General features: G+C 41.6%; 1 protein-coding gene across 5 annotated transcripts in view; it reads right to left on the reverse strand.

Moving 5' to 3' along the window:
* The window catches only part of LOC109041282 (lachesin), a 300747-nt gene that overhangs the window by 109407 nt on the left and 167219 nt on the right, over positions 1 to 24121 (reverse strand). For all 5 annotated transcript variants that reach the window (XM_072298655.1, XM_072298643.1, XM_019057573.2 and 2 more), the window contains 2 exons: positions 15175 to 15345; positions 7267 to 7395 (listed from right to left, as the gene is read on the reverse strand). In XM_072298655.1, the coding sequence (XP_072154756.1) occupies positions 7267 to 7395; positions 15175 to 15345 (300 nt within the window). The remainder of the gene's footprint in view (positions 1 to 7266; positions 7396 to 15174; positions 15346 to 24121) is intronic.

A 24121-nucleotide genomic window follows, 5' to 3' on the forward strand; every position in this document is an offset into this window, starting at 1 on the left:
ATTCCAGGAATTTTCCTACCATCTCGTGATGTTGCGATTGAATTAGATGCTGCATGATGATAAAATCTATTAATAGACAAAGAGACAAAGTAAGAAATTAAGTAGTACGTACACCCTAGTTTCCTCGCAGATAGAGGACAATCAGCTTAACTTATGAAATATTGGAGACCTTTTGAGAGAGCAGTGAGAAAGATCTACTAGGACTCAATCGATCGCTCCTTCATACAGGGTGTTTCAGACCACCCGTACCAGGCCTTTTTCTCGGTTGGTATAGGTCGTACGAAGTCGGAGACCGCGGGGTTGAATAGGGAATTGACCCCAAGGAATCCGAATTTCGTGGTCCCGAAACCCCCCCACCCCCCCTTGGGGGGTAAAGGGGGGGTCACGATGCTAAAAGTCACGGTTCCCGACCGAATTGCGGATAGATCGCATCAGAATTGAAAAGCACGGAAAATTTCACGTGGAATTGACCCCTAAAAATCCTAAATCGGACCATCCAAGGCCCAAAAATGATCCCCTAAAGAGGGGGACAGTACCCCCCTCCATAATTTCTCTTTGGTCTCAAAATTGACGTAAATTCTCCAGAAAAAGACGGTTTCCCAGGTAATCGACCTCGAGAAATCCAAATTTCATGGTCCCGAAGCTCTTCTAGCTCCCCTTGGGGGTTAAACGGGGGGGCCCAATTTAAAAAACGGGGCTCCTTTCCGAATCGCAAATTGATTGCATCCAAATTGAGGAGCAGAACACATTTACATCTTAAGTGACTCCTAAGAGTTCTAATTGACCCCCCTGAACGGCAGAAAGTAACCCCTGAGGAAGGGGGCCTCGCCCCCGCCAAAAATTTCTCAGGATTCCTCTTTGGTCGCAAAATTGACGTCGATTCTCCAGAAAAAGACGGTTTCCCATGTAATCGACCCCGAAGAGCTCAGGGAACATGAAATTTAGAGTCCTCGGGGTCGATTACATGGGAAACCGTCTTTTTCTGGAGAATCGACGTCAATTTTGCGACCAAAGAGGAATCCTGAGAAATTTTTGGCGGGGGCGAGGCCCCCTTCCTCAGGGGTTACTTTCTGCCGTTCAGGGGGGTCAATTAGAACTCTTAGGAGTCACTTAAGATGTAAATGTGTTCTGCTCCTCAATTTGGATGCAATCAATTTGCGATTCGGAAAGGAGCCCCGTTTTTTAAATTGGGCCCCCCCGTTTAACCCCCAAGGGGAGCTAGAAGAGCTTCGGGACCATGAAATTTGGATTTCTCGAGGTCGATTACCTGGGAAACCGTCTTTTTCTGGAGAATTTACGTCAATTTTGAGACCAAAGAGAAATTATGGAGGGGGGTACTGTCCCCCTCTTTAGGGGATCATTTTTGGGCCTTGGATGGTCCGATTTAGGATTTTTAGGGGTCAATTCCACGTGAAATTTTCCGTGCTTTTCAATTCTGATGCGATCTATCCGCAATTCGGTCGGGAACCGTGACTTTTAGCATCGTGACCCCCCCTTTACCCCCCAAGGGGGGGTGGGGGGGTTTCGGGACCACGAAATTCGGATTCCTTGGGGTCAATTCCCTATTCAACCCCGCGGTCTCCGACTTCGTACGACCTATACCAACCGAGAAAAAGGCCTGGTACGGGTGGTCTGAAACACCCTGTATACACATGCTACTCCACGCACTACTCCAAAGTTAGTTTAGTTGCTTGACCCAACCTAACCTAACTTAGCTCGACCGTTCGTAAAGTTTTAATTATGTATTGAGTAGCAAGTCACGGTATACAAACATTTCACGTAGAATGCATTGAACGCATTAACAATTTTTAGAATTAACTCATAAGTACATACAAAACAGTGAAATCAAGCTTACCCTTCACGCATAAACCTTAGTAATCGCAGGCCAAATTAGGCATTGATATCAACATTGACGTTAAGCAAAAAAGTAGAGCTTAATTTCGCACACATTTCCTTCTTCTTCTAATACAATGTATATTACATTTTAACAAAAACACTTGATACGCAGAAAAAATTTTCCATCGTAAAAAAATACCTTAGTTACTTCAGTGCTCGACTTGACTCTGGCACACTCCGGTTTTTCTGCTAGTGCAAAGAAAGAATATAAACGTGGAGAAAAACTATTATTTAATAAATCATGAGTTGAATCTGGACAGTTTTGATGCGTCCATGTTATTCTGCGTAAAATTATAATTAAATATATTGGTTCTTAATTCTTAACCCTGTCCAGTGGTCTGCTCTAAAAAAGTAGGTACTTAACGAACCGCCCAAGAAAAAATAACGAGAAAATATAAAACTGCAGAAGACCCACTTTCACATTCTTTGTGAATGCGAACATTCTCTAAAAGAATGTGCAAAAGAGTTGTTAGTTACATATTTAATGCACTATATTAGCGGTTAAGTTATGAAAAAAGAGGAAGATTAATTTTTTTTATATGCTCGGGGGTTGTTCTCTCGGTGAAAAGGCACTGCTCGACCGTAAGAGTTTAAACCCCGGAATTTCAAAGAGATACCTCCAATTTCCTGGAAACACCTGTACATCGTAATGGAATAAATAAAGAAAAAAATCAACGTGTAAACGAATTCGAGCCTGGTTTTTTCCCTCTTCTTTTCCCCCATTCCCTTTCAAATTAAAGTTGCTATAAGTTGATACCGATAATCCTCAGTCGAGAAAAGGATTGAAAAGTTTCAGTCCTTCGGTCCGTGAGGGAGAAATACACGAAGAAGAAAACTGTGGAAATTTAATTTATCTGTGCTCGGTGTTTTCTATTCTCTCCGATGGAAGAACGATTCCGTGGATAATCTTAAATGATGGGGAAAGGGGGGATTATTTACCCTCGGCCGAGAAACAAGGATTCCGTCCATTAGTTCCTTCTCATGGCAAATCCAATCAGGTAAATACGAGGGAATCCCAATAAGTAAGTTCCCCTAATTTCTTCCTCGAAACTATTAAAGATATTGCAAATCGGCAAAAATCGGTTTGTTGACTGTATTCTTGGCTTTAAAGCGGGCTGAAGATTTAGCCATCTGGCCTACGGGTTGCCAAGATATTCACTGGAAAAAAAACATTTCGGTCATGCAAACCGCTGGGTAGTGCACAGTGTCAGTCGTACTATTCCGTCCACGTAAACGCTCTTTTTGGTTCAGGTCGTCCTACGTTTGGTTATTTATATAGTGTGATTCATACAACCGAACTTTCTCTGTACATCGGTTTGGTTTGACATTTGGTAACGTGAACCGAACTATACGACCGATATTGACGGTTGAATTGCAATGCAAATAGCTCAAATTTTTATCTCAGTGCTATTTTTTTATACCCTATTGCCTAACCATGGGTCAAATTTCAAAGATTTCATCAATAAAAAAATCCCCTACTCTCCCCCCCCCCTCCCATAAGAGGAAACTATGTAACGTGTAATAATGTGACCAGGCTCTTGGCTCATGAGTCACTGACATTAATTCGACTATGTAAATTTAGCAGTTATAGGAACTATAATATCTGGCTCATTCGTAAAAACATTTATGTGCATAGAAAAACTAATGGCACGTACGTTGTTTCTAAGCACTTTACGGTTCCTGTACTAAAAATGTACTCCAATTTATTTAAAGCACATTTCGGGAGCCCGAGGTTCCATTCGCTCGATATTTATTTTTGCTGCGTACCTGAAAGCCGGCCCTCGAGCCGCACCGTGGCGGGAACGCTCGCGCCCTTGCGGAAAATTATGTTTGAACAATTAACGCTTTTTAATCTATTTCGAGAGGGCGCCTGGGTGTATAGAATTCGCGGTTCACGGAATCGATTCCTGCGACACGGGTATCGAGGTAGACTCCTTGTTTAATTTCATTCCACGATTTTTCCGGCGAATTACCCGGGAGGTGAGAGCCACCAACCTCAGGATAAAACCCTAAGCCTCCTCGCCGAACATCGCGTCAACGAATTTCAGGCGCTCTCAGGGGGTGCCGATTTCAATCTCATGATGGTAAAAATAGCCCAGCAGACAAACGCCGAGACGAAACCACACGTCGAACGATACCTATTAAATTTTTCCCGTAAAAATCGACGCGCAATTCAAGCCTTCGTCCCACAACCAAGTGACGCGGTTTGATTACTTTGTGCTTAGCGGAGGCAGAGGAACATTCAAATGCTGCCGTGTCTGGAGGCAGAGATTTTGAGCTTTTGAACGATGTCTCATTAATCGTCATACACTGAGAGAAAGCTATGGCTTGTAAACCAATTCGTGGTTGATATGGCACACCACTAATAGTAGTAAAGGCAACATATAATAATAGCACGTATACCTCAGTGATGGTAATTAAACGAAATTCACGAGTACTTCTCAACCTTTTCGTTTACATTTTGCAATATTTTTACGCAACATTTTACAAGATAGTGATGGTAGCACTTAGTGATGGTATATATCGACGGTGTAAGTCGGCAATCACATAACTCGGTTTGCGACGTCGCAGACATCCTGTCATACTTTCTTTTTTAACAGAAAACTACTCAACGGCAATTCTTTAAAACTGCCGTGATTTTTCCTCTCTGTGCGAGGAAAATTCTGCAAAAACTTAGAGGAATGATGTCAATTTGTTCTCCTTTAAAAAAATGACATAGAGGCGGAGATTTTCAGACACCGCAAACGAGGTATGTGGTTGCCGACTTACACCGTCAATATATACCTTAGTATGGTACGAGATACCTCAGTATGGTTCACAGACCGATAATTATTAGTTAATTTACAACTATTAGTGGTGTTTCATACGAACCACTAATTGGTTTATAAGGCCATAGATTTTTCTCCGTGTACAATATACCTTTTTTGATTACTTGATTCTTTTCTGCCCGTAAATTTTGTGCGTAGAATGCACGGAGTCGTAATAAGAATGGAGGAGCTGTGGGTGCCACTTTTGTCGCGCCTTGGAAGGAGTAAGTCAGTGTAGGGGGTGGGAGTATGGAGTAGTAAGGCTTTCTGTTTCTCCGAGTAAGGCTGTATCTCGATTCCCACATGCGCCCCAAACATCATGAGTTTACATATAAAACAGGGCTCACGCGAAAAATGAGATACGCCCTTACGTGAGAGGGGCGACGTTTTAAGCATTTTCGAAACACCGCATTCCATGACTCCTGAGGGGTGAGTCCGGATTCCGCCCCGAAGACTCCGAAACGCGTCCGGCGGGACTCTCCGAACTGCGTCCCAGATCGCGTCCATTTAATTCTTGAGAAAAGGGTGTAAATGGCAACGTTGCTCACCTTTTTCTCACGTTGATACCAACGTCCGGAAAGTAGAATAAAATAAATAGGAATAGAGCCCTCCTGAGCGGTGCCGGATCACCATTTCGATACATTATCGATTGTTTTCGATACACGGGTATTCGACCATCCAATGTAAACAAGAAGGGTATGGTTATTACGTATTCTCCATCGCCATTTTGGATCGAATGTGTATCGAAAAGGTGATCTAATCACAGCGCAAACCGGGCTTGGAACTCGTCGACCAGAGCATGACCCCAGCTCACTTAATTACATAACGACTCTATGTGCTCTATGTTTTTGTGGTGTTCTTACAACTTAAAGCTCAGCATAGCATTACTGACTTAATGCTGAGTCGATGACGTACACAGAGAAAATTCGGCTGTTAAGTCAATGCGTCAGTAAGAATGTAAACGCCAAATTTTGGTTCAAGGGTGGGTTTTAAACAGCCTCCCACTCGTTACTTCTCTACCCAAATTTTCACAAAATATCCTAGAGCCTCTCCATCAAACTCATCACAGTGTTTTCTGAGGTACTGACGAAACGCGGCATTGCCATTTCTCGCGTAAAATTCGCTTTTCTACACTTAGTTTTATAAGAGGGTAGAATGGATTTTTTTGGGGTAAAAATCGACAACACCGGTAAAACCCTTACGAATTAGACGCAGCGCCGCTGTCGAAAGCGGAGGAGCACCTGAGCTGCGAGAAGATTGTCATAGCGTTGCCGCCTTGAGGGCGGTCCTCTCCGTTTTTCCGTTGAAAACAAAGTGGAGCTGACGAGCTTTCTCACGATGTACGTCAACAGGGGATTGCGCTGTCTCCGTTCGCTATTGTATGAGGGATCCTGAAAATTAAAATTCTCGAAATAGCTCTCGTAGCCGGGTCTCCTGTGGGAAACAGCAGATTCAAAGGGGAGCGAGGCTGCTGTCCTAAGAACGGGAGGGAGATAACTTCCTGGATTTAAATCGATGTTGATCGTTAAAAATACAACCTCAATTGGGTCATTTCATAAATCACTACTATTGCGTTGTTGTTGTTTTGTTTCCGTTTTTCTTTTTACTTTTCTAACAACGAGAGCGCTTGCTGACGGCATTTGAAGTTTCCATTTCTCCATGTATGATTTGAAAACCCTGAGATAATACGGCAATATTTTTACTCGAAAAAGTAAAGGGCTGTTCAACGCTGGGAAAAAAAAGCTCGGTCACATGAGCCTTGTGTACGGTGTTGTAAATCAGCCGTACTGTTCGGTTCTGGGAACCGTATACTTACTTCTTACAACCGAGCTTTTTCTGTACTTCGGTCTACTTTGAAAGCTCAGTTTCATGAACCGAGAATAAAGTTTCCAGGGCCACGAGTACGGTTACATGAACCAAAGAGTGCGGTCGATGTAGAACACCGTACTTAAGGTTAATACAACCAAAGTTTTCTTAGTGTAGTATTGAGGAAAGTATTTTCGCTGACTTAATAACCCCCCCCCCCCCCTCATTCTCAGAAATTGTGAAGAAAACCCGAAAAAGTATTATCATTGGAAAATATTAAACGAAATTTGAAAGAAAATTTGAAATAGGCGAAGCGCGGCTCGGGGGATTCGACCGCTAAGCGATCAGGAGGCGTAACTCTTCTTCTTCTTCTTCTACCTTCTGACTAGGGCCGTAACCCTGTTTGTCTAGCCTCTAAAATAATATATAAATATGACAAATAAAATATGATGGCGATGAGAGAGGATTAATTCTCCGGGGATGAAAGGCAGATCTGTGCCCATCTCTTGGGCGGTCGTCCGGTATGACCGGTCTTGGTCGGTCGGAGATTTGTATAATAGGACGACCTCATAGCCAAAGGCGTAGCTCCTTAGTATGTATTTAAAATGTTCAAACTTACCCAATCCAACATTCTGCTTAAAAATCAAGATCTACTTTCGAGTTAAAGTGGGTACCGATGGAAACTTGTGAAACTAACAGTGTTCCTCGTACATGGATGAATGTACACATGCAATGTAAGTAAGTTCTGAATACTCACAGGTTACGTAGAGTGTGATCCTCTTGCTGACTGCTGGCGGGACATCATTCGAAGCGATGCACAGGTAAGCTCCCATTTGACGTCGGTCCGCCCGCACCAAAGTTAGTGCCTCGCCGCTGAAGTTTTCCACTGAAACATACACCCAAAACTCTCAGAATGTCTGTCATGTTGGATTAGCCTGAAAATAAACTTCTGAATAAAATGACCTGTAGAACGCACATAAACTTGAACTAACACTGAACAGCAGTTTGCCTAAGTGTACAAAAATAAGAAACATCTCCGTAAAAAAAAAAAAATGAGCCCACGCTTTCTTGATCCCACAATAAATGTCATACACATTTTCGCCAAAAAAATAATCTAATTTTAAGCACAAAATCTTAAGTATGCAGGTTTTCCTTGACCGTGCAGTTCCAAAAGAATTTATAGGGTCTGATTTTCCCTTTTGTTGATATTAAAGACAAACAAGAAGTAGATATTAAATTGCACCCAAAGTTGCCGTAAAATTAAAGTATCAAAAGGGGAAAAAATCGACCTCTTTTGTCGTACCAGTCGCTGGAGGGCGTATTTTCATTTTGTGCATTAAGTTATATGCACTAAGATACAGGACGCATCTCGAAATGCAATTAATTATACCCCTTCCAGCAAAGCGACATATTATACCCTTGATAGCAATATTCACCATGTATTGTACCTTGTTGTGCAAACCATTTACTTTCGTTGAGGAGGATACATTTTTTAAAGTTCAACTCGTTTAAGAGAGTGCTGCTTCGGAAGTTCAAACTTGATTTCTATAACATAATCACTAGAAAAAGTTGCTCTCTGAATAATGTAATTTATTAAATTCGGAAAACAAAATATTTCAAGGAGTATATTGCTTTTCCTTAAGCAGGCTAAAAAGCTGCTGAAGAAAAGTCAGTCTCAGCGCATGCATTTTGTGGCTTTTGAAATTTAAGGGATTCCCTCATTGGTCGCTACGCAGTCCATCCTCTGACCAACGAGTGTTTTTGAGCCTCAAAGGTCCTCTTCATGATAATATACATATTACGTGATTTCGGAGATTCCTACTGGTGCTGACACGGTCATCCAGTTGTGCGTTGCTCACGAGATATTTTGCGACTTTCAAACGACTCCTTGCAAGGACTATGTACCTCACGTGATGTTGCAGATTCCGAGGGGTGCAAAATCTGCCATCCAGTCGTGAGTTTCGCGCGATATTGTTTGTGATTTATACGACTGGATGCTAAGACGATAAGTCGCAAAATATCTCGTGAGAAACGCACAACTGGATGACCGTTTCGCCACCAGTAGGAATCTCCAAAATCAATTAAAATACATTGTCTCATCATGCAGTCGTTAAAAAGCACAAAGAAAAATCGCGTAACTAACGACCGGATGGCAGTTTTTCCTCCCCTGGCCCTGGGGATGCTTAAGATCACGTAGAATACATCGTCCTTGCAAAAAGTCGTTTAACAGTCACAAATTATCTCATGCGAAACGCACAACCGGAGCACCACCAGTAAGAACCTTCAAAATCAATTAAAACACATCGTTTAGCATGCAGTCGTTTATAGTCACAAAAAATTTCGCGCGAAACTCACGACTGAATTAGTTTTTGCGCCGTTGGGAATCTTTAAAATCATGTTAAATACACCGTCTCAGCATGCAGTTGATTTAAGTCACAAAAAATTCGCGCGAAACTCACGACTGGATGGCAGTTTTTGCACCCCTCAGAATCTGCAAAATCACGTGAGGAACATCGTCCTTACAACGAGTTAGTTAAAAGTCACAAAATATCTCGTGAGAAACACACAACTGAATAGCCGTCACAGCACCAGTAGGAATCTCCGAAATCACGGAATATGCATTGATCTTAGCATGGAGTCGTCTGAAAGTCACGAAAAATATCGCACGAAACTCACAACTGGATGGCAGTTTTTGCACCAGTGGAAATCTCCTAAATCATGGAATATGCATTGTCCTAGCATGGAGTCGTCTGAAAGTCACGAAAAATATCGCACGAAAAGCACAACTGGATAGCCGTGTCAGTACCAGTGAAAATCTCCTAAATCACGGAATATGCATTGTCCTAGCATGGAATCGTCTGAAAGTCACGAAAAATATCGCAAGAAACGCACAACTGGATGACAGTTTTTGCACCCCTCGGAATCTGCCAAATCACGTGAGGTACAAAAACGAAATTTTTCGGAACCTGATCTCTCGGATACTAGGGAGGGTTTTCCACCGATATTTTAAGAGCAATTTTTTGACTTTCACACAAGATCCCATCCATTGAATTTGCCTCAAAGAGGAGAGGACTTAGGTCGATTTTTCCGAGGACGATCACAATATTTCATAGCCACGTTAATGCAGACCACCGAATGTTGAAAAAGATTAGAGGCTACGCCTCCTTACCATTTTATTCCTCAGATGTTACGCCTTTGCTCAACTCTTGTAAAAATCATATGGACTGCATTTTGCAATTTGGACCTATAAATTCTGGCTCATCTGAAAAAACACTTATGTGCATAGGGAAACTAATGGCACATACGTTGGTTTTAAACCGGGCAGTAATTTATAGGTCCAAATTGCAAAATGCACTCCATATATAATATGGTATGGACAGAAATATAGAAAATTCTCGACTTTTATCATCAGTTTCCTAACAAGATCCTTGATTTTTTCCCCGCTGATAAACCCGGGAGTCCGCGGTTTTCCAGATCCTAGACACCGCGCCAAAAGGGCAACACCGATAACGAGCTACGCGCCACGTCGACAGTACAAAGGGCGCCATTGTCAGGTAGGAAAAGAAAGTGAAGGCGTCATAAATGACAAACAAAGAGCTAAGCACAGCGGAGCTAGTAATCGTTCAGTTCAGCCATGGATGAGAAAGGGGAGAGGACTTGGAGGAGACGCGAAAGCACATACACCATAATTAAACTGAACACTTTACATAAAGCCCTCCTTGCGTCTTCTATTTGACGTCGTCAGGGGTGCGGGGGTGGAGTTGGGTGGGAAGGGCGAGGGGGACGAACTCCAAGAGGGCGGAACCGATTACAATTAAGCACTTGAAAAACGAGTCCGTTGCTGTGTCGGAATCCTGGACGAGTTGGAATAGAAACGTTGAGTAGCTGACGGCGGTCGTAATGAGAAATTTAAAATATGACCGAGGGGAAACCGGGATGGTAAAAAACAGTCGCCTCGTTGGTGAGTCGTCCTTTGTTTCGCGGGTTGATTTTCAAGGAATTAGAGTGAAATATGTAGAATCAGTGATGAGCATGTAACACAGTATAATCGGTAATAACGTGCCTATACCTGTAAAATTTTTATTTTTTAATATAACAAGGAGGTCCTCCCCATGGTCGCTTTCGTTCGTCATCTCCATCGCGAGAGAACGTGAAAACATTTCAATGTCGCCTTTCTCCTTGCAAATTGCATTATCACCGCGAGAGAATTTCATGAATTTACAACTGAACATTTTTCTGATTTTTCTGCCGATCTCATGCAAGAATCAGAAAAATTTTGTGAAAAAATGGGTCGGGTACATTCTTTTAAAAATCAAATGGTTTGGGTCAATGTAGCAACCTTTGAATAAAGTTACGTTTCTTAGTCCCGGAAATGACGAATTGCGATGTATGCTAAATTTTTCATTTCCGGTTCTGAAAGACTAAAAAAAAACTTCGCATTAGTGACGATGCTTCCCAGTTTACAACACTGATTTTGCTCCATTTAATACATCAGTGATGCTGCTCTCTAGTTTACAACATTGATTTTGCTCCATTCAAATTCATCAAAAATTTCGATTGTAGATGAGGCAGTCTGCTTCAGCAATCGACTGTTTACATACGTTTTAATGGAGAAAAAGCAGTGTTGCCAATTTTCAAGAATCATCACAGCTTTGCAACGTTTTCAGAATGCAAGATGTTCTCCGTTCCTTTCCGGCACGGTTTCTTTTTTCATTTTCCACCATCCGGACTAATCTCGAATTAACCAGACTTGTCAGTTTTAAACAGATAAGACAATTTCATATTTTCCGTAAAAAAGACCACGTAAAAAAAATGAAACTCCCAAAATTACATTTTGTTTTGTTTCGTTCCTTACTGCCTGGAAAACTGGGTAGAGCCTAGTGAAGCTGCCCGAACTACAAATCCACGCTCCAGGCTCTCAAATTTTCAGGGATCAAAGTTGAACTAAATCTGTTTCTACAGATACACTTGTCAGTTCTTCAAAAAGGTTTCGCCACAACCGGAATTCGAACCCGAGTCCTGATGACTTGGATCCGGACGCCGTAACCACTAGGCCGACCTGACCAGTTTTGATTGATGGTATTTTGTTTCTCTTCTTTAATTTTACAGTCGACCAATTTACCAGAGGACATTTTTAAACGCCGTGAAAAATGCGACTTTTTGAAGTTTCACCATATAGTTTTTGTTTAGCACAAAACCGGAAGAAGAGTTGACGGATAATGCTCTCATAAGAGACACGAATTGGATCGAATTTAGCCGAGAGGAACCAAGCCACATCAGCTGTTGCCAAAATTAACTGAGCAATTTTATTTTTTGCAGGAGAACGTTTGTACGGATTTTTTTTTTAAAATGTTATGGAATTTGGTTCGTACTATGCAGAAAATTCGCTGAAATTTGTACAAAAAGCCACACAACCGTTTTCATTTAAAAAATTGAAGTGCCCGATTTTGGCAAAAGATGATGCGGCTCGATTCCTCTCTGCTTAGCGCGGTCCCCAATTGGACCGCGTTAAGCAGAAAGGAACCAAGCCACATCAGCTGTTGCCAAATTTAACTGGGCAATTTAATTTTTTCCATGAAAACGGTTGTGCGGATTTTTGTGCAAATTTCAGTGAATTTTTTGTATAGTACGGAGCAAATTCCCCGAAATTTTCAAAGGAATCCGCACAAACCTTCTTTTGTAAAAAATTAAATCGCCTCGTTGAATTTGCCAATTAGTCCAGGCAAACAAGGAAAAGAGCCTGCAAAAATCCCGGGTAGCAATGTTTTCATCGATTCCTATGTAATTTTTGACGCTGAATTCGAATTTCAACTTTGCGCCATTAAATTCGGACCGGAAAGTTGCCAAATTTGGCAAAAATGGCCTAAAATCGGCCTTTTTTCCGGATTATGGCCTGTAACTTGCCAAAAATTGATCTGACGATAAAATTAGTTATTTTCAGAAATGAAGCTCGTTAAATTTCCTACAAATCAGTTCCTATACACTTTTTTTGCTCAGGGCAAAATTAAGCGCGCTGGCGGGCTCCAAACTTTGAAAAATGAGCGAAAATTTGGTTTTTTGCGGGTTAAGGCCTGTGACTCGTCCAAAATTGATCTGACGACAATTTGGTTGTTTTAAAAAAAAGTTCGTTAAATTTCCCATAAAAAAGTTTCTATACACTTTTTTGCTCAAGGCAAAACTAAGCGCGCTGACGGGCACCGAACTTCGAAAAATGAACGAAAATCGCGTTTTTTTGCGGTTTTTGCAAAAATCCCGGGTAGCAATGTTTTCATCGATTCCTATGTAATTTTTGACGCTGAATCCGAATTTCAACTTTGCGCCATTAAATTCGGACCGGAAAGTTGCCTAATTTGGCAAAAATGGCCTGAAATCGGCCTTTTTTCCGGATTATGGCCTGTAACTTGCCAAAAATTGATCTGACGATAAAATTAGTTATTTTCAGAAATAAAGCTCGTTAAATTTCCTACAAATCAGTTCCTATACACTTTTTTGCTCAGGGCAAAATTAAGCGCGCTGGCGGGCTCCGAACTTTGTAAAATGTGCGAAAATTGTGTTTTTCGCGGTTTTTGCCCGATGTCTCCTGTTTTAATCGTCCGACGAGTAATTTCTGGACAAATTAAGTGCAGATGATAAAATTTACACTTAGTGTAATGAATTGATGTAAATAATAAGGATAACCCAACACATTACAGTATGCGCAATTTTCGCACATTTTACAAAGTTCGGAGCCCGCCAGCGCGCTTAATTTTGCCCTGAGCAAAAAAGTGTATAGGAACTGATTTGTAGGAAATTTAACGAGCTTTATTTCTGAAAATAACTAATTTTATCGTCAGATCAATTTTTGGCAAGTTACAGGCCATAATCCGGAAAAAAGGCCGATTTTAGGCCATTTTTGCCAAATTTGGCAACTTTCCGGTCCGAATTTAATGGCGCAAAGTTGAAATTCGGATTCAGCGTCAAAAATTACATAGGAATCGATGAAAACATTGCTACCCGGGATTTTTGCAGGCTATAGCCCCTTTCATGGCTTATTTGCCTGGACTAAATAGCTGATGTGGCTTGGTTCCTTTCTGCTCAACGCGGTCCAATTGTGAAATAGTCTTGTGAGCGACTGTCAATAATTTCTGAAGTGACGCGGAAAGACTCTAAAAGGCCTCCGGTTGTGAGCAAGACGAAATGAAAGAGCCCGACACTTACTTCCCCACCGCTTGAGCCCCCACCCTAGAACCCCTCCTTCGACAACGTTCCACGGGGCACGACAAAATAAAACTATCAACACACCGCAAAGCCAAGAAACAATCGCTCGAGGCCCAATTCGCGCCATCCAGCTGTTCGAGAATTTCGCTCATCGCCCTCGGAATCCTCCGTTCAGACTCAGGGGTTGACGAAAAACCGCGCCTTCAATGCGGCAACGCTGTCCGAAGTTTTAATTACACCGAACTTTCTCCTCCAGAGTGTGCTTATAATCCGGTTAATCCTTTGTTCGAGTCGTCCGAATCCACATTCTTTCCGCGCGATTGTTATTAAAACTGAAGCCGATCTTAGATTATAAAAAGTCTCGCACCGGCGGAGTGCTTTAGTGCTTTTGTGTTTTATGTGCGTGCGTTTTGTCCCTTTATTGGACGATAAAAATATTTTTCCCCGGCTGGTCACGAGCGGATTCCGAAACTTTCGCCTCCGAGAGGTAATCTACCGGTGTGGCTCCGCCTCCTGATTTCCTAGATAAAGTTTCCAAGAGCAAATATATAGGTCAAGGGAGTTGTAAATAAAACGATGCAAGGCCTAACTCCAATAATCACGAGGAATTAATTTCAAGCTGAGTCCTTCATTCAATTTGGAGGACCTTTGCAGGGAGAAGACAGCCGTACAGGTATACTTAGATTGCATGTTGCAAAAAGGAACCAAGAGCATTTCAAAGTTGCAAGATTGTGCCACTTTTTTCACCTATTTTTACCACCTGGAAATTCTGATATTTAAAAGGAAAAAATGCATTACTGGTCCTCCGTTTAAAATAAGGGATGATAATCGGGGATTGATGTGATTGTAAAGGGAATACCGTTCCTGGCAATATAACTCAAAATAATTGACAGATATAAAATGTAAACGTACGTTTAAAACATTTCGCACGTTTCAAGAATTTAACATTAGAGCAGAGTTCGAAACTCTCCTTGAGTTTTAGGTGCCATGTGGCGCATTAAGCCCGGTTTTTAGGCGCCATTGAAGATTTTTTAGGGGCCAAATTGACTTTTTGCCTATATATTACGGCGCATTTAGTAAAAAGTTAGACGCAAGATGTTTTCGTAATAGGACTAGTATGTAGCTGTAACTTGGGGCTGACAAAAGCACTAAGAATGAAATCGTGAAGAATAGAAGAAGCAAGCTTTAACTTGTAGTGCTGAAAATTCTGAGTTTTTTCAATTCAAATAAAGTTTTTCTTTCTCTATATGACTTCCTGTGAAAATCCAGATTTTCAGGGGGCAATTTTTAGGGGCCACGTCGGCGCAGAGCCTTCATTTTTAGGCGCATTTGGCGCGTTGGCGCCTGTGAGTTTCGAACACCGCATTAGAGTCCCAATAATGGAGGATTTAAGACAAATCGGCTCATGGATGTCACAACCTGGGATAAAGATTAAGCAGATCCTGAAATGGTATTTTATTCGAGTTACCTTTCATTAATTCCTTGCCGTTATTTTTCATGAGTATGGAGGAGCCATCCTCTCTTCGCCACGTTATCCGTGGCAAAGGGTGTCCTTCGGCTCGGCATGCCAGAGTTGCGTCTTCTCCCTCCCGCACTGTGACGTCAGAGCTCGACTTCTCGTCAATTATATTTGGAGGCACTACAATAAACAACAGACAAAAAATAGCATCGTTAGAATCAGACGTTATGATTTCTTTTTAAATGCGACAACACAAACACTTCGGAGAGGTCTCAAACATATCCTCATACAGGAGGCCTGGTAGATTTAAGAAAGAGAGTCTTCGACTTTTAGGACGGACTTATTGGCACAGACAAATTAAGAAATTTTAGGGAAAATTACGAAAGTAGCACATCCACTTAACCTCGAAAAATTAAACAAATGATAAAGGAGTCAGATCAGAAATGACTATACGTTGAATACTCGCGCAGAAGGATCCGTTTCTCTTGCCTCAAAAACCGTAAATTCGAAAGAAAAGTCAATTCTTTCTTTCCGGAATGAAGATTTTCCTTTGTGGAAAATTATCTTTAATCTGTAGTGATACACGATCGTCTCACAATTAGCAAACCCATCAACACAATAATACTCCTTTTCTTGACACTGGAAGACAGTGTTTGATGTCTACTTCCAGGGCCGGCTTCACCTATTTGCCGCCCATGGGCCGCCTGTATTTTGCCGCCCCCTTCTCATTCGTTTTGAAACGTCAATAAAAACCATCAAGCGAACGTGCCGAAGAGGGAGAGATGCACAAAACGCATTTACTCGTGTCGGACACATTTTTTGCGAAAGCACTGTCATCACTACCCAGCAAAAGTTCACGGAACTTTTCGTTTAAATTCCGTAAACCTATCTCTATGTGGACAAGGCCTTCCACTTATGAGAAATGAACGAAAAAATTAGGAAAGAACAAACATAAATGTGGTTTAATAATTTTAACTTCCGCCGCATCGCCGCGCTGACCGGACTGTGTTTGGCGCAATGCTTGAAGTATTCCTGCAGTCTTGTAGGCGCTATGCTTTTCCCGCCGACCGCTGCTGACCGGCACTGTGTTTGACGCAATGCGTGAAGTATTCATTCAGTCTTGTAGGCGCTAATATGTGTTACATGCCAACAGCCGCACCGAGGGCTTCTTTTTTCATCACGAGTCCTCGTCAATATTGCTCTCTGCGCCACGCCGCTCCATGCGTGTTTGATTTCTCTCTCAACTTGACTAAATAAAGGTGCTGTCTCTTGTATCACCAAAAGACAGCAAAATTAGAAATTATTGTAATCTCAGGAAATGAAAGCTTTTGTTGCCTTTTCTCGTTTGTAATTTTTTTTCTAAATCCGATTTTTTTATACCTACATTTAAACAAATTGCAAAATTTCCCGCCCCCTAAATTTGCCGCCATGGGCCGCGGCCTATGTGGCCACCCCCTAAATCCGGCCCTGTCTACTTCTGATGCAAAATCATTTAATCAAGACCAAAACCGACCTAATCCTGAAACCAAGTATATGACACAAAAAACGAGAGGTGTGAAATGAAACGATTAAAAGCAAATATTCTGTTAAACTTATGTTTCAAAGCATGAGCTCTGTGGCATGACTAAAAAGTGAAACTACGACGAGAGTTCCCCTTGCTCACCAAAGAATCCTCAACATCATGGTTTATTCATTGTGTACACTGTTCGCGTCTTGAAACAACGAAGACTACATAGTACTATTCTTATGATCTACATACGTGCATACGTACGTGTTCGCCTGATATCCGTTTCATTAAAACACAAGTTTTCGCATAATGATTCGAGCACATTACGTACTGGAGAAATCGATGAAGTATCTGCATAAAAAGTTTGAGCCGGAGAAGCCGAAGCTCTAGCCGATCGAGATGGAAGTTCGGTGCATGTCTCTCCCGAAGAAACTGTGCTGTCTGGAACTTCTCTTTTCAACGCCCGAAACTTGTGATGTGACAATCAAGCGATTGTTCCAAAAGTTTCCCTACTAATCTTGGGAATATGTCTTAAAACTATCCCTATTCTGCCTGTTTGTCCCGACCTCCTCGACAGGAAGTAGGTCATGGGAAATTTTGGAAACGGAGAGGAAAGAATAAATTCGAATACAATCTGTGATAATCCGAAGACTACTCGCGACAGGAGGGACAATGATTCCTGAGTGTCATGTTATGGCCTCATTGTTTTGACGTCTTATTTGCACCCAATTGTGATATTTTTTTACCAATATTGTAGTGAAGTTTCACGCAATATTTGTAAAACATCGTAAAATAGGTTGTAAAATCAAGTACAAGGTAATGATAATATGATCCTAGCAAGGGTGCCGTCATTACACTGCATTTCGCGGTGCATTCTCACTATTGAGGGAAAAGCTCATATGAGCATAATTTTTCCTCTTGGAGTTATGCTGTTTGACGCAACACTAGTTACGTCCAATCAGAATTTAAGAAGGAGTCTATAAAACCAAACCGAGATTGGGCAAGCGGCTAGCAGGTTAGCACGCTATCTAGTGAGCAATTGTCCAAACAGCAAATGTAACAGCAGAATGTGGAATAATCATGATACTTAAAGCAACAGGGTGGCCATTGAAATTTAGGATGAAATCTGGAGATTTTGCCACCCAGCAAGGAAACGAGATTTAACAATGTGCCGAAACGCTTGACAATTTGCCACTTTTATGAGTGCAATTTTTCCCTCGCTTTTGGGACATTTTGTTTTTACTGCTGATTTTTCCCGGACTTCAAGGTTTCTCCTGACCGTAATTCTTCCCAAGAATTTACGTTTTTACGTCTTCATACTGACAGAGGATAACATTTTTGTCAACATTTAAAAGTTGCTCCAGTGGTACTTCCCATAATGGTTGTGGGAAAAATGTCAACAATTTTGAACCGACCGTAACGCTCTCAGCAATATTTTCATGTTAAAGAAAAAACAAGGAAAAGAAGAAGTACCAACAAGTGGATTAAATTCATAAAGGGTTCCTAGTGAGTGCTAAAATCATATTTTTAAAGTACTACGTTAAGTAACTTTGTAAAGACATTGCTAGGGAACATATTCCTCTTGCCTCGGCAATCTAGTGGCAACGCAGATACACCAGCGCTTCTTTTTTTCGGTTACGGGAGCGCGCGGTTACACTTTGCGTAAACCCTGGCGGGGGCAAAGTAAAACAAACCGTGGTCGCAGCTGAAATTTATCGACGATCAATCCTGACTGAATGCTCGCGGGACCTTCGGGTGTTTATTTTTTTCCGAGCGGGCTATAAAAAACGCCCGCAGGGGAGAGCAGGAGAAGGGAGGAGGGCCAGAAATGATTCCCGAAAATGCGTTTATCGCTATGGACTCGGATAATAAATTACGGAGCATGCACAAATATGTGGATCAATTCTACGCATTTCAATAAAAAGAAATCATATCCGTTATGACTTGAGCCCTGAGACCCATATGAGTAAATTCATTTCAGGGCACATGTTACGAAGGAGATAAGTCCTTTCAATTTAAATGCATCTCAATTGAGCATGTGGCTTGTATCCCAGCACGCGGCAATGCACCACGGGTTGTTCGTTGTCCGAGTCAGAGATAAATTGGTCCATTTGTAAACCTATCATATTCATTACCTCATGAGCCCTGGAATCCGAGTATGCCTAGGGACTTCGGGGTTACACGGGAGATAAACCAAGTTCGGGTTTTAATTTAGATTGATTCCGATGCAGTGTAGCTGAGAGAACCTCGTTCAAGCACGGTCTGGGGACCGCAGTGGTGATAAACTCTTTCAAATTGGCAACACAGCGATCCTTCATTTTAACGGCACGTGAGACAATCGATAAAACGTTAAATCAGGCGCTTCACCTGCAGCTGGATGTATTGATGCTAAAGGAAACTGTGTGAGGATAAATTGAATTAAAAGGATTTATAATAAAACTAAAATAAAGGTATTTTCGGCAATCAGAGTATTTCTCGAATTATATTAGGTCTCCCGATTTTCAGACTCTCTAAACACCCTAGGTTCCATTGAAAACCTCCGCAAACTAAGAGACATGTGCCAAGCTCTTAACCTTGAAAAAACCTGAAGGTCTTTAGGCATTTTTTTTTTTTTTTCCCCAAGAAAAATAAGTGTTTAATAAAAACGTACATGATGGAGAGACAGAATCATTATAACCCATAGTGAGTTATAAAATCAAAATTTCTACTTTTCTACACTGAGAAATAAATCAGTTAGTCAATTGATTAGCCGTGATACAGTGTTAGCCGTATTCTTCGGTTCGTTGAACCAAACTAAACCTTAAACCTTTTACTTTCCAACCGTGAATTGTAGAAAAAGTTCGATGACGGCATGAACATGTAGCAGTGATTCCAAATTGGAATCACGGCTACATGTACCAAATAGGCCGGCCGGCTAGTACAGAACAGCGTCAAGCGGTAGGTAGGATTGAAATCTTTTCTCGGTGTGCGAAAACCGTGTGACATCTTCATAGAGATAACTGCGATTATGCACTTTTCAGGACTCTCCTAGGTTAGGATCTTGTAATACCCGAGCTCTGACGTGACGCACCGACTGTGATGACGTCATACTAACAGCAGCTCCAAGATGCATCTAATCGTGCTCAAGAGTTGCCCGTTTTGCATATCAAACCAATTTAAGGCGCTCTGGCGTTCCTAACGCGGCTATGACGAAAGTCACAAACAACGGCGCGGCACTTCGTGGTCTTATCGTTCATTAGTCTACTTATTGTCAATGGTTGGTTGGATTTCTCCCGAACGTTATAAATTCTTACTTACATTTGTTGTAAGGAGATTTTATCGTTTCATTTTTGTCTAGGAATGGGAGAACATTTCCCGAGCGGTACTAGAACTCGCCACCTCAATAAATAGGGATGGATGGATGGTCGGGTGGTCGGATGGTCGGATGGACGGATGGTCGGGTGGACGGATGGATGGATGGACGAATGGACGGAAGGACGGATGAATAGATGCATAGATGAATAGATGAATGGATAGACAGGATAATAGTTCTTCAGGGTAGGATTTAAGAGGAGTAGGTTGGATGAAGAAGTTAGAAGAAGTAAGAAGAAGTATTTCGTGTAAGAAGTTTTTTATTTCTTCAAATTGCAGGAGATTAATAATCGCCAGAATTGTTGGTCGCAAGTATTGGTGGTTCATAAGCATTTTAAGACAATTCTCTCTTCCTTATTTGTTTGCTAATTCGGGAGTTGATGACAGGACTTTTGGGAGACCTAATTTACAAACTGAGGATTGTAATAGAATATTTGTGTTGTGTGAAAATTCTGTGACAGAATCAAACTTTTCTAGAGGAAAAAAAGGGTAGCCCAGAGCCTGGAGCAGAGTAAAAAGCAGGAAGCAACGCAAATGAGACCCGAACGCGAATGCGGAGCGATATTTTAAATAGGAGCGTGGAGGGGGGGAGGGGAGCGGCTATTATCGCATTTCGGCAGTGCGATTATAACAGAGCCGTACGGTGGCCGCCCGATACACGATACAAATGGCAAACAGATTCCACAGTTCATCGCATGTGTAATTTATGCACCAACAAATACGCTCCGGGCCTCGCGGCTAATAAATCGTCGGCCAGCATGGCGCGGTGCGGGGGTGGCGCTCATTTCCAACGGCTATTAATTGTTTATTGGTGGTGCACTGCCCGGCGCCCGGCGCGCTAGGCAACCATCGATACCTCGCGGATCGATGGATCGCCGATTGTTCTTCATTGAGCAGAAGTTCTGAAGAAATTTTCGTAAGTTAGGATCAGGTTAGGATTCACGAATTTTGCTGACATTTATCACCTCAAATGAAAAATAGAATTGTGAGGTTAGAATCTTATTACCAACTTGGGACAATATATTTCAGAGGACCCGACCTCTCATTGAAGGCTAGATTGGCGACAGTTGAATTTGGATGTTAACATTTCAGTGGAAAGTTAGAGGTCATAGAAAATAATAGCAGCGGACGATGGGATGTACATTATATTTGATTAGGTAATTTTGAAAAAGTTTGGTTTTTTTTTAAACGTGACCGTGCACGAAAAGAAGACTCAAAAATAAACTCAAAAATACTCAACCAAAAAAACTCAAAAATAAGTTCATGATACGAGAAGAGGAAGGGATTTTCCAAAAACATTTTTGGATAAAAAAACCAAACTTGATCAAACTAAACAAAAGTTAGAGCAGTCAGAAGTGTTTGGATGAAAAAAACGTGGTTTCCGGGAAAGCTATTTAAAATTATAATCTGCCAAGTCCAGACAGGGCACGAAACCCGATTATGAAGCAACTTTACGCCCTTAACTGGGACAAATTCGAACTAAACCGCTCGGGACTTTTCCTAGCTATTGTCCCCTGCAATAAATAGAAAATTCCAGAGCACATAATAAAATCAGAGCGCATAGGGTTTATACGTTATACTGAGGAGAATCGAAGCTGATGGTGAATCGAGTTAGATTGCGACCACGATCTTAATTGCCCCTGCTGCCCAGACTGGACCTCGGCGCTCATTTCATCGAATTTGACTTGCATTTTCGATGCAGTGAAATTTGAAACGCGCTCATAAATCTGTCACGGCGACCCATAATCGATGAAATTTCCACGCCGCGCCGCGCGGTAGACGAATGCTGAACTATGCTTACGGCGAATGTCATCTTCGATGGTATGGGTGATGCCTCTTTAAAATGGTGCTTCTATACAGATATACGAGCATATCAAATCGTAAAGAGCTAGATGTTTTCAAACCGCAAAGTATACACAAAAATATGCATCCACTAAAAGTAAAAATACTCAAAAAACATTGTGTAAATTTCACTAAAATACACTGATAGAGAGCCTTTTCAACTTCTGTTAGTATTTTGACATGAAAATTGCACAAAAATGTCTCCTGAGTCTAGTAAAAATAGTTTAAGATTTTCTGAGAATATTTTACCTACACTTTTTGAGAATTTTGCAGGGGCGAAGAATCAGCTGTCGGTGTTTTACAATTTGAAGCAAGGGTATAAATAATCGATTGAGGTGTTCGTTGCGAACTGTCTGATAATGGATCCTCCTCTTACTTTAAAGTAGCAGAGCAGCCTTCACGTTTTGGACATGTTAGTTATGCAAATCAACCGATTAAATTATAATTATAAAATCATATTTTGCGGCCATAACTCGACAACCCAGCGAAATCGCTAGATCTCTGAAGGAAGGGTACTGATAGATTCTGCACATGATGCATGCGGCATTGAACCCAGTTTCAAGTTGTGAAGGGGGGGAGAGGGGGGAGGATCCCCAAGGGAGCTCGATCAGACCCCCTGCCCTCAAGGATACCGCGCCAGCAAAGTAGGTAATCTATAATAAATTAGAGCAAAAACAGCGTGGCTCTGAGCTCCTGCAATTTAGCACGCTGCAACCGAGGTACTCTTGTTGGTTCATATCTTCGCGATGCCCGTTATTGTTTTTCATTGTCGCAAAGGCAACATACCCACGCCGCCGTGACGTTCCGCACAGTGAACGAATTCGTCCAAGAGCCGTACATTGTGAAATTGCCCCCCCCCGACGTAGAGTACCTATATTGAGAGAGTATGGCCACTGGTGTTACCACCTCTGATTGGCTCAGCCATCTTAGGCTGAATGGAGCCCTTAGGACCCAAAAATGGCGGACGCCATTAATTAATGTAATGCAAAACGACTCAAAATGTAGTTTTCCTTGCTTATCGTAACGAGAAATTTACCCAAATGCACTATTGCGACTTCTTTACAAATTTTAAAGGCTAATCATGTGCAATTTTTGAGAAAAATTATCTTAGATGCAGTAAGGTTGGCAGCAAGTGCGGTTGGTGATAACCGTCAAAAGTTGGCAATGACCCCCCTCCCATCCACAAAAACCAAAACAAAGCACCGCCATCTTTGGGTCCTAAGCCTCTCCATGGGGTCCAGTGGCCATACTCTCTCAATATAGGTACTCTACCACGACGAAGTAAGAAATTGAGCAGCACAAAAATCAAGATCAACAGCGCGGAATCAATTCACATCAAGATCAGACCGAGATTCAGAGGTTTGAAGTTTTATTCCTCCATAAGACTTAGGGGCCGTCTATAGATCGTATTCGATACATCAAGCAGATGAGATTGTATCGATATCGATTGGTTCAAAACATAAACATAGCCTCAAAAGTCAATTTAGAAATCGGAGGGAACGGGTCTTTTGTAACAGATGTTTTATTTTTTTGAGTACCAAATGCCAATGCAAAGTGAAATTGTTAGAAATTTTCTCATTTTCAGCTTTTCCACCTTAAATCCTAATAGTTTGGTTTGAGGTTATGTTCTATTGTTTTGAACCAAACGATACATCGAACCATTATCGAATACGGTCTATAAAATTACGTAACGTGCCAGGGGTAGGGGGGTCGAGGAGAGCGTTACGTCATTTTTTGTACGTGACAAAGGACCTACGTCACATAATTGTTACGAGGGGTAGGAGGGGGAGGTCAAAAATGCCGAAAAAGTGCGTGACGGCCCCTTCAATGAATGTCGGCGTTGAAATTCAGCGCCTACCTGTATATTCAAAATAATCTCTCTCAACTCTGAATTTTTGTCACGGGGAAGAATGTGAACAATTAATCTTGAAACTGCTGTCATTTTTCAAAAATTTTTGTCAAGTAACTTTTCAAAATTTTTCGGTGATCGAATGTAAATTTTGATTTTGTAAATCGAATTTTCACATTTCATCTCCAATACTTTCAACAACTCATCGGAAGGCATCAAAACTCGCAGATTTTGAAGCTCCTACTTCTCTATACTTCCTTCAAAAATATAGATGCGTTCTTTGAAATGTTCCTTCTTTTCAGATCGCCCTATCTCTTGATATTTCACGTATGAGATGGATTTTTTGGCAAGTTTTTTGAACATCTGTTATGTATTCAAGCAATTTTTCCTCCGAGACAAGAGTCTGA

The sequence above is a fragment of the Bemisia tabaci genome, chromosome 1, assembly GCF_918797505.1.
Source record: "Bemisia tabaci chromosome 1, PGI_BMITA_v3".
Taxonomy (NCBI): Eukaryota; Metazoa; Arthropoda; class Insecta; order Hemiptera; family Aleyrodidae; genus Bemisia; species Bemisia tabaci.